Here is an 11400-nt window from a genome sequence, read left to right as displayed (position 1 = left end):
GATCAATTAGGCTTAACATTCATGTGTGTTTTCCTAGAGTAGGCAAAAAAGAGAAGAAAAATATAGCTTATATATACTGCCCCTCTCTCACCTCAACATTTTAAAATTCCATAGTGCATTTTAATGATCAGTCAAAATTTCTAAGGTCCAAGGGTTAGTTTTTATTGTCTATTTGTTTTGCATTGATTAAGTCATCTGTTCATCTAACAATTTCTTATTAAGCAACTCAAGTTCTCATCACTGACACTGAATCTTCATTATTTTTAAAATATTTCCATCCTCATAATTTATAATTGAGTATAACTCTGTTAATGACTTCTCTAAAGAAATTTTTGTTAGAATACCTTACTTACCTATTAATAACTATATGCATCTCCCTATTTTTTCCTAACTTTTCCCCATTTTTTCTTAACTTTAGCAATGGGACACATTTCAGTTGGGTTCTAGTGGGAGACAACATAAATGGAAATTTAATATTTCTAATCACACATCAAATTCATTTCTCATCCAAGAGAAAAATTAATTAATCCAAATTCCCTACTTACAATTAAACTTCATTTTCAAGTTAACTAAATATTTGGGGTAGATAAATGGCATCTCCTTCTTTCATTAATCTCTTCATTTCTCATAAATATTTACTGAGCTCTTACAATGTGATCCTGTGGAGAATAAGAGACAATTTCATCCTTTAAAGAACTGAGAGTCTAATGGAGAGACCAAGTGCACAGAAATAATCACAGTAAACATAATAATTACAGTAAACATAAAAAACTGAAATAGAAGTATGTACATTGTCTTAAATAAGCAGTATGTTATTAAAATGGATGTGTGTTTTTGTTGGTGGGGTGTTTGGAGGAGGGATTGGTGATTGTCAAGAAGGACCATGTTGAAGAGAAGGCGTTTGGTATGTATTTTGAAGGAAGACAAGTTGTAAGGGAGATACATTTGTAAAAGAAATTCCAGAGGAAAACGTCAATAAGTACAAGTAGAGAAATCAAAACAAACACATAAAGAAATCAATAAAAAGAAATCAAAACGATCAAGTCTATGAGAATTCACTTGTATGAAAGGAACAAATGATAACCTGGACATTTGCCCAGGAGCTAGATCATAAAGAATCTTGTAATGATAATACCGAATTCCTTGATAATGGAAAGTAAATACTAAAGAACTCACAAGAATCCAAAGGGTCAGAATTTACTCCAAGGTGCTTTAAAAACTTATTAAGTAGGGGCACCTGGGTGGCTCAGTTGATTGGGCATCCGACTTCAGCTCAGGTCACGATCTCACGGTCTGTGAGTTCGAGCCCCGCATCGGGCTCTGGGCTGATGGCTCAGAGCCTGGAGACTGCTTCGGATTCTGTGTCTCCCTCTCTCTCTGCCCCTCCCCCATTCATGCTCTGCCTCTCTCTGTCTCAAAAATAAATAAACGTAAAAAAAAAATAAAATGCCTTTAAAAAATAATAATAAAAAAAAACTTATTAAGCAACGAGAAAATCAGAATCTTCCTCCTACCCCTCATGGGAATATCTCTACCTCTACCACCATCACCCCATCCCCAGCAATGAGGACAGAAGAAGGATATGAAAAACTTTGAGATATTGTGGTCTTTGCTCAATAGGTAAGCAAAATAAGAATTAATGGAAGATTGAAGCTGATTAAACTTGCAGGTAATCATTTATTTAGCAGACTCCACAAACAAGCAATTTATGTAAAATTTCTGTTTCCTGAAAGGAAAGGACCTCTGGCCAAAGTTGCCAAACAACCTGATTGGTTTTCTTTAATCACCTTCCCAGTAACTCTATAATAACTAGAAATAGGAAAAGGTGCATATGATTTTCCATAGAAAATTGTCAACTAATAGGTAGAAATTTCACCAATTTATTAGGCAGAACACCTGGACCCCAGAGCTGATTTTTGTAATTCACTTAATCTCCTTGAGGTGTTTTTGATCTTTCAATGTCTCTAAGATCATGTCAGTACAATAAAGTAGGGTCTTGGTGAAATACATGGATTTTAACCCCATCTTTCCAATTCCTAAAGGTATACATGTAGACAATTTATGTAACTTCCTTACAAATAGATTACCTATCCTTTTAAATACTGATAAAAATATTATTGTAAGAAATACAGAGTCCAGAAACCAAATACTGAAACACACATTAAGCCACCTAATTAATGACAGAGGAAACAGATTAAGAACAAAAATGGCATTTTCAAGGGTCATCTGGCTAGCTCAGTCGGTAGAGGTTGAGAGTCTTGATCTCAGAGTTGAGAGTTCAAGCCCCATGGTGGGACTAGAACTTACTTTAAAAAAAAGGTATTTTCAGTATTATATTTTCAATATTATTGAGTCAATGGATGTGTGTTGAGAGTAAAAAGAAACACATCTTGTTCCCTAAATCATGTCATACACAAAAACAGGTTTAGAAAAATATAAGAGCTAAATGTGAAATGTAAAATACACATCCTCTTTGGTATTTGGAGTAGGGAAAAATTTGAAAACAACACAGCTGACCACTGCCAGCATGAAGCCTGCTTGGGATTTTCTCTTTCTCTCTCTCTGCCCCTCCCTCTCTTTCTCAAAATAAATAAATAAACATTAAAAAAAATATGTACCACTAAATTGAAAACTGAAAATATTTTTATGGGATTACAATTGCACTTTTTGGAAAGATGTATTTTTAAAAAATACTAGATAAGCATTCCTTTGATAAGCATTCCTTTTATACTCTTCAATCTCCTTTTTATCTGTATAGCTGTAGTCACTAAAACTGGCTTTATACTCACACAATAACTAGTTCCCATTTTCAATATATTTGCAAAACTCTTCAAGATCCAAATTAAATACTTAAGTATTAACTACAAATTTAAGCAGCTTTATTATTCAATCAAAATAATTTTGATACAACCGAATTCAGTTTCTTCCACAAGGAAATTTGACTTATGCTGGCTTATAGACAGGATTACTGGAATAGTAATATTAATACATGACTATCACCAAACTTATAAAATGTAGTTGATATTACCTGTAGTATATCCTCATTCTTCAACCCTATAGGTAAGAAAATTTGTTTTTATATCCATGTTTTTCTTTTTATATGAGAGTTGTTTGCTCCATGTGGCTTTTACTACCCGGACACAATGGAATAAAGTCATAGCTCAGTCTCACTAGAAAATAATAAAAGAAAATTGCACTCTGATTTTGAGAAACAGGGGCAGGACAGGTAAGAAGCAGGAGCAATCTGGTCATTGATCTAATGGTGGAGAACTATTTTCTAACTGTTCTTCCATTTCTCATTGTCATGAGAGTGATTCATGCCCAACTTCCACCACCACTGAAATAAAGATTCCTATTTATATAGAGATATAACACAGAAAATCATAATCACAATGGCATTATGCTGAATCTTAATGCCATAGTTTGAAAAATACATATTTAATAAAAACACCCAATCCCACACAATATTTCTGCATTCAAATTGTGTGAATGAAATCAAAGATTTATTTCTGGAAAAATAATAAGCAGTTGATATATACACAAACCCTTCTCCACTTTATCTTACTGACAATCAGAAAGACAGAAACAAATACAGACAGGAAGAAAAAAAGAAAGAAAGACAAAATGAAGGAAGGAAGGAAGGAAGGAAGGAAGGAAAGAAAGAGGAAAGAAAGAAAGAAAGAAAGAAAGAAAGAAAGAAAGAAATCTTGTCACAAGCCCCTCTTTTGTATGTCTTAAATACCTTAGTTCCTGGATAGCAAAACAGTGGGCTGAATGCAGTCTAGTCCAGGTATTTAAGATCTTGTTAAAATAAATCGCAATCCTAGAATGACTGTGCATGTGCAGCAGCCTATCTTCAACTTCCTTGATATCTGTACTATTGAACCAAGACTTTAAAGGAAAATGTGTGTTATGTGTCCCAAAGGACCATGTCAGAGTATTGGAGACACAAGTGTTGGTGTGGGGATCAAGCTATCCTCTGTGGGAGGAAGAAAAAGAGCTATAACTTTCCATTATTAGTGCCCAAATATTGATACGTAAATAAGTAAATAATCTCATATGTGTGTGTTTGTGTGTTAGCATGTATGTACAGGAAGGTAGAGACTGAAAATGAGCACAAGTTATTTTTACATAAAACTAGGACTTGATATTTATCACACATTTATATTTTCTTTTCCCCCTTCATTGTCCTATGGAAAAATAGATCAAAAGCACTTAAGCAGAGAAGTTTTTCATTCACACACTAATTCATTTTATAGTTTCTTCTTTTATTCATGTATTATTTCATCTTTCCTTTTGATGACTGTTTATTGAAAACTTTCTATTTTCTAAGCTATGGTAGGAAATATGTAAACATGATCCCTGGTTTATTTTTTGTTTGTTTCAAGATTTTATTTAAACTCTAGTTAGTTAACATATAGTGTAATATTGGCTTCAGGAATAGAATTTACTGATTCATCACTTACATATAAGTGATGGCCCCTGGTTTAAAAGCTTACTTTTAAGGGAGACAAATGATGACTGTTATGGCAATATAAAAAAGAAAGTCACCAAAAGATTAGGCTTATTACACCCACATATTAAGTTAGGAAAATTAGATCAATATAAAACCCTGAAATAATCATGACGGTAGTGATAATTTTTAAAAACATAACTAGTTTTAATTTTTTATCTATTTAAAATAGATAAAAGTAATACCAGCATACACTGAATAATTTGGCAAAATCGAAAGGTGTTTTAAAGGAGATCAAAAAGCACTTATAGTTCTACAACCTAGATGAATCTGGTATATTTTTATCCTGATCTTAAAACTACATATATGTAAATGTATTGATATGCATGTATTATGTATGTTTTAACAAAAAAAATGATGATAATATACTATAACATAGGCTGGTATTTTTATCTAATATTGTATAATTAGTCATTCCAAAATTGAGTTATTTTGATTGAATAAAAGGTCATCCAACAAAACTAAAAGGCAACCACAGAATGAGAGAAGATATTTGCAAATGATATAACTGATAAGGGTTAGTATCCAAAGTCTATAAAGGACTTTTCAAACTCAACCCCCAAAAAACAAATAATCCAGTAAAAAAATGGGAAGAATTGGAGTTTCTGGTGGTGTTCTCTGGTCCTTTCTAGTCTTTGTTGTTTTTGGTCTTTTTTTATATTGTTTTGTCTTTTCTCCCGTCACAGAGTCCCCCTTAAAATTTGTAGCAGGACTGGTTTAGTGGTCATGAACTCTTTTAGTTTCTGTTTGTCTGGGAAACTCTGATCTTTCCTTCTATTTTGAATGACGGCCTTGCTGGATAAAGAATTCTTGGTTGTAGATTTTTCTGATTCAGCACGTTGAATATATCCTGCCACTCCTACAGCTTAAGTTTCTGTGGACACATCTGCTGCTAACCTGATCTGTCTTCCCTTATAGGGTAAGGACTTTTTTTTCTCTTGCTGTTTTCATGATTCTTTCCTTGTCTGTGTATTTTGTGAATTTGACTATAATATCCCTTGTTGATGGTTGGTTTTTGTTGAATCTAATGGGAGTTCTCTGAACTTCTTGGATTTTGATGTCTGTGTCCTTCCCCAGATTAGGACATTTTTTCCACTATAATTTGCTCATATAAACCTTCCCCCCTTTTTTTTCTCTCTTCATCTTCTGGGACTCCTATGATTCAGATACTATGCCTTTTTATAGGTAACTGAGTTCTCTAAGTCTTGTATCATGCTCTTTTGTTTTTCTTTCCCTCTTTTTTTTCTGCTTCATTATTCTTCATAATTTTGTCTTCTATATTTCTCATTCACTGCTCTGCTTCATCCATCCTTGCCATCATGGCATACATTTGAGATTGCATCTCGGTATAGCATTTTTAATTCTTTTAACTCTGTAGGAAGAGATTTAATGCTTTTTTCAACTGTAGCTAGTATTCTTATTATCATGGTTCTAAATTCTAATTCATACATTTTGCTTACATCTGTGTTGATTAAGCTGCTGGCTGTCATTTGTTCCTGTTCTTTCTTTTGGAGTGAATTCCTTCATTTTGTAGGAAGAAAAAATTAACAAAATAAAAAAATGCAATTAAAAAATTAAAAATAGGGCACCTGGGTGGCTCAGTTGGTTGGGTATCCGACTTTAGCTCAGTTCATGATCTCATGGTTTGTGGGTTCAGGCCCCACAAGGGCTGTTCTGACAGCTCAGAGCCTGGAGCCTGCTTCAGGTTCTGTGTCTCCCTCTCTCTCTGCCCTTGCCCTGCTCATGCTCTGTCTCTCTATCTCAAAAATATAATAAACATTAAAAAAATAAAAACAAACCACAACATCAAATAAAGGAGCTACATCTTAGTAGCGTTTTGGTTTTCTTGTTGAAAGAAGCTTGATAGAATAGAGAAAAAGGGGAAAGAGAAGGAAGAAAGGAAAAAAAGTAAGAAAAAATTTTTAATTAAAAAATTGTATAATAAAATAGAATAAAATGGGGCTCCTGGGTGGCTCAGTTGATTAAGCGACCAACTTCAGCTCAGGTCACAATCTTGCAGTTTGTGAGTTTGAGCCCCATGTCAGGCTCTGTGCTGACAGCTCGGAGCCTGGAGCCTACTTCAGATTCTATTTCTCCCCCTCTCTCTCTACTCCTCCCCTGCTCACGCTCTGTGTCTCTCTCTCAATAATAAATAAATGTTTAAAAAAATAGAATAAAATGAAATAAAGAAAATGAAATGGAATAAAAAATTCAAAAAATAAAATAAAGTAAAAAATAATAAAAAATTAAAATTTAAAAAATAAAATAAAAATAAAATTTTCTATTTCTGTATCCAAGAAAAAGAAAAGAAAGGGAAAAAACAATTTAAACCAAAACAGAAGCAAAAAAAAAAACTAAGAAAACAAATGAACCAGCAAACAGAATGAAACCTAAATAAAGTTAAATTCAGTTTCCCCTAGAATTGAAACTATGAAGCTCTCCATAGTTCATATATCAAGCAGGTGGAGGGACTTGTGCTTGTTTTCTGGATGTCTTGGAGGGCACAGTTGGATGGGGCTTGGATAAACAGCTCTGTTCTCCTGGGATAGCTTCCTGGGATAGATCAGTGTGGTGCACATGCCCATGCATGTGCATGTGCGTGCATGTGTACATGGGAAAGGTGGAAGTGGCTTCTCCCAGCTCCCTAGTCTCTGGCATGGGAACTTCCTGCTCTCATCAACCCACCATAAAGCAGCCCTTCTTTGTGTCAGGACTCCATCCACTCCCCAACTCTATCCTATTCCTGTCCAAGCCATCTGCCTACCAGGTGGCACCTCCAGAGTTTTATCTCAGATGGTGTTGTGTTTCAAAACTCCATACTTCAGAGACCCCTGCAGCTTAGACCCATGCTGGTTCTCCAGGGGAGGGTCTTGCTGAGCAATGTCTTGTGCTGTTGCCCAGTGGTAGAGGGTCAGAGATTATGGCATAGCACAACACACAGTCGGTGCCTGGTTTAACCACACTCTGGCTTCTTTGTCCCAATACCAGCAAACCTGGCTGGTTTCAGGGTCCCCTGGGACTTTTGCCTGTGGGGAGGCCATATGGCCTCAACCAAATGCACTCCAAGCAGGAAAACCACTCCTCCCTTCATGGCAAGTGGACCCCTCACACCACACAAACTGGAACCTGAGGATTCACCCTACTTCCTCACCAGAGCACTGCCAGACACTGAATTCTAAAACTTCAGACTCTGCACTCCTGGGAGAAGTGAAACCCCCTCCTTTCTCCCCATCAGTGGCTTTGGGGAACAGATCTCTTGTTCAATCACCTGCAAGTGTTTTCACTTGTTCTCTTTCTTTCTCTCCAACTACTTTCAGGGAGTGTTTTTCCTACACTCTCCTGATGCACCACACTCTCCCCCATTCTCTGTCTTCTCTTCCCCAAAACATCTCCCTACCTCTGTGGCTTTTCTCTCCCTCAGTTCACCTCTCCACACCACGCACTTCCAAGCTCTGTGGCTCAAGTTATGCAGATTTTTGTGCTATCCTCAGATCAATTTCCTAGGTGTACAAAATTGTTTTGTGTGAATCTAGGTAACTTTCAGGGACGAAACAACCTGAGGGTCTCCATGCTGCTCTGTCATCTTAACTGTAAAGAAAGTAGTTTTATGAGTCCTCTGGAAATTGGGTATTTTTTTCTATCAACATTTAAATGAAAATAAATAAATTCAAGTTTATGTGGGAAGCCAGAATTTACTTTTAATATTTAACTGTAAGATGAGTGACAGTATATGGTATGGAATAGAACTATTAACATGTGGTAGGCCTGTGCCCCAAACTAATCCTCAATTTTTATGAGATAATCCATAAAATATGCCAGCTACTTAATGATACTCTAATCATAGGATCAGTGGAAACAAGTCCAGATCATAATGAGATTCATGACATATTAAGGTAAGCCTTATTTTTGATCTTCATTGGTTTTAGCATCATGGAAAAGAGAAGAATATTTCCAGGGAAAGGTTTTTCACTGGGATAAATATCCTGCACCTGCCTGTTGCCTTACAGACTTCTTTGTTTCTATCTGTAGATCTGCTTCTCACCTCCTCATGCTGCCTACATCCTATTAGTCATGGCAGAGGAGTAGTTGCAGTAGATGTGGTGGTGGTTTAAGTAAAGCTCATGAGTCATTCAGAGTCTCAGCAAGAGACAAAAGGTACACACAAATGAGAGTCTCAGGAGAATTTAATGAAGTTGCCATTAACTGGCTTGTAGTTGGGGTGAAGGAAACAAAAATGGATGTTGAAAAAAATAGTGGAGACCAACATAATGACTTGATTGTGTTCTTGTCCAACATAAGGGAGAGAAGATTTTTAAAATATTCTTGGGTAAAACCATACAAGCTATAGCTATTGCAGATGGGCTACGTGGCAAATGTTTCATTGGCACATCCAGCCAGAACCCCAAAGTCAAAGTGGGCTAGGAGAAGAATAAATAACTGAAACTCTCTCTTGCACTCGAATCTCCTGCCAGTGATTCCTATTGGTACAAACTAAACTGGTGCTGGGAAAAAAGGAGCCCAGGTTATACAGTATATGAGCTTAAGACCTTTAGGGTATAGAACACTGCAGAAAGGGTGGATATCTCTGGAAAGGCAAGTGGAACAAAAGATAGATTCTTGTGTGCATCTATATTTCTCTTTCTCTCACTCTCTCTCTGTCTCTCATTCTCTCTCTGTCTCTGTCTCTGTCTGTCTCTCTCTCTCTCCTCCTCATATCTGCCTACTCATCTGTATCCTTTGAGTTATGTTTATCCAGGTTTGGTCATATGGCCCTGTTCTATCCCAAGCCACATCATAGACTGATTGGGTTTTGCTCATCTGAAGTATTTTCTATTCCTCCCTCTGCAGGCACATTATTGGAATGACACCTGTTGACACAGACAGACGTTGATCCTAAGGAATGGTTATCAATAAACAAACATGATCTATAACTCAAGTTATAGATCATTTATTTCTTTGGTTGTGTGTGAGTGTGCTTTTGTTATTATATTACATTTTAATTTGGGAGAGAGATATAAATATTATATTCTAGTTATTATTCCATTTTGTTTCTTTGGTAGAAAGTCTTTCCTATTCTCAAATTTATCCAGCTCTTATCAATATTTTGGACCTACTGTGAATATTTTGTTGTTGTTGTTGTTGTTTTCAGATGGTTTTACAATGTGAAAAAGATATCTCAAAGGCATTCACTTTTCCCATCATATTTGAAATTAGCTGAAGTTCATGTACATCATGGAGAAGGTCTCTGGTGCCTTGTTTTCTTTTCTAAGCTCAAACAAAACACCTTTTGGAAGCCTGCCCTAAGTTCTTTAGTCCTAAGTGCATAAACCATAGGGTTGAGGGAAGGGGGGATGATGTTGTGCAGCACATTGAGTAGAACTGGAACCAAAGGGGCCTTAGTTTCTGCCAGATGAGTTACTGAAATCACTACAACAACAGTGTAGAAGAATAGGATAAGGATCAGATGGGAGCTACAAGTGCTCAGAGCTTTGGAGGCAGCTTCAGCAGAATTCAGTTTAAGTACAGAGCGCAGAATCAAAATGTATGACAATATTATAAGACCTAGGTCACTCCCCATTCCAAGCCATGCCAGAACCAATTGGCAGATGCTGTTTGGCCTCCTGCCGTCACAAGCCAGGCTGGTGACTCCAAGGTTAGAGCACAGGCAGTGCTCAATCTCGTTCCTGGAACAATAATTACGCTGGGCTGCTAGCACTGGCACTGGAATGACAAACAGGCCATTTCTTAGTACCATGAACACAGTAGCTCTTAAGATTAAGGCCTTGGTGACAATTGATGGGTAGCGAAGAGGGTGACAAATAGCTATGTATCTATCAAAAGCCATGCAGAGGAAGATACCAGACTCCATGCCCACAAAGCAGTGAATGGCATAGATCTGAGCAAAACACTCAGGAAGGCTGATGACCTTCGCATCAAACCAGAAGATGGCCAAGATCTTGGGAATGATGGTGGTGGCCAGGCCCATGTCCACCACAGAGAGGATGCCTAGGAAAGAGTACATAGGCTGCTGAAGAGCAGGGTCCTGGCAGATGGTGACGAGGATGAGGATATTAGCACCAATTGCTGAGAGGTAGAGTATTGCCAATGGTAAGGAGAGCCAGTGTTGCCAGCTGTGAATGCCTGGGAGTCCCATCAGGATGAACTCAGACACCTGGAACTTGGAGCTATTAGAGCCTTTCAGAGATGCAGACATTGTTTCCTAAGAGAAAAAAAAAGATGGGTTTCAACGTTGCTTTCTTTGAGCCATATTATCATCAAACATTATTTTTCACCTATCTCCACGTCGCATAGTTGGTGCTGTAACCAAATGAACTCTGTTGTACATCCCTTACTGTAATTTAAGATAAAGTACCATGAAGTTCTGGGGGTTTTAGAGTAGAAATTAAACTTATAAGGAGCAATTATCACGGTTGACTATCGAGGGACAATTCAGCATGCATCTCAAATCTTTTTGCCTTATCCTTATTTATTTCAATTCGGGACCATCACAGCATTAAGGAGGGCACTTGGGATGAGCACTGGAGGTTATATGTAAGTAATGAATTACTAAATACTACTCATGAAACCATAGTTACACTATGTTAACTAATCTGGATTTAAGTAAAATTAAAAGAAAAGAGAAGAAAAGAAAAAAGAAAAGAAAAGGAAGGAAAGGAAAGGAAACGAAAAGAATGGAAAGAGAAAAGAAAAGAAAAAGAAAAGAAAATGGGACCATCACATAAATAAGATTCTAGTTTTTTTTCTTTTGAACTTTCTTCATCTCTTCAGAAATTTTGTGGAATCAAGTGGATATGTGTTGTCTTCCTATTGTCTCAATACTGCTTCAGATTTTTATTAACTGACAACAAGGAGACTTTTTAAATGCA

At 36.6% G+C, this 11400-nt stretch overlaps 1 protein-coding gene across 1 annotated transcript; it reads right to left on the bottom strand.

Moving 5' to 3' along the window:
- Nucleotides 1–9743: 9743 nt before the first annotated feature.
- LOC122484278 (olfactory receptor 56B1-like) lies at nt 9744–10727 on the bottom strand. Its single transcript, XM_043582263.1, has one exon. The coding sequence runs from the start codon at nt 10725–10727 to the stop codon at nt 9744–9746; it is 984 nt and encodes a 327-aa protein (XP_043438198.1).
- Between the last annotated feature and the right edge of the window lie 673 nt (nt 10728–11400).

Source organism: Prionailurus bengalensis, chromosome D1 (assembly GCF_016509475.1).
Source record: "Prionailurus bengalensis isolate Pbe53 chromosome D1, Fcat_Pben_1.1_paternal_pri, whole genome shotgun sequence".
Classification (NCBI taxonomy): Eukaryota; Metazoa; Chordata; class Mammalia; order Carnivora; family Felidae; genus Prionailurus; species Prionailurus bengalensis.
The sequence above is the reverse complement of the archived record's forward strand: the minus strand, read 5'-3'. Positions and strand labels throughout refer to the sequence as shown.

What these genes read in the sequence shown, in the direction of transcription:
- LOC122484278 (XM_043582263.1), bottom strand. Translation starts at nt 10,727, where the DNA reads ATGTCTGCATCTCTGAAAGGCTCTAATAGCTCCAAGTTCCAGGTGTCT.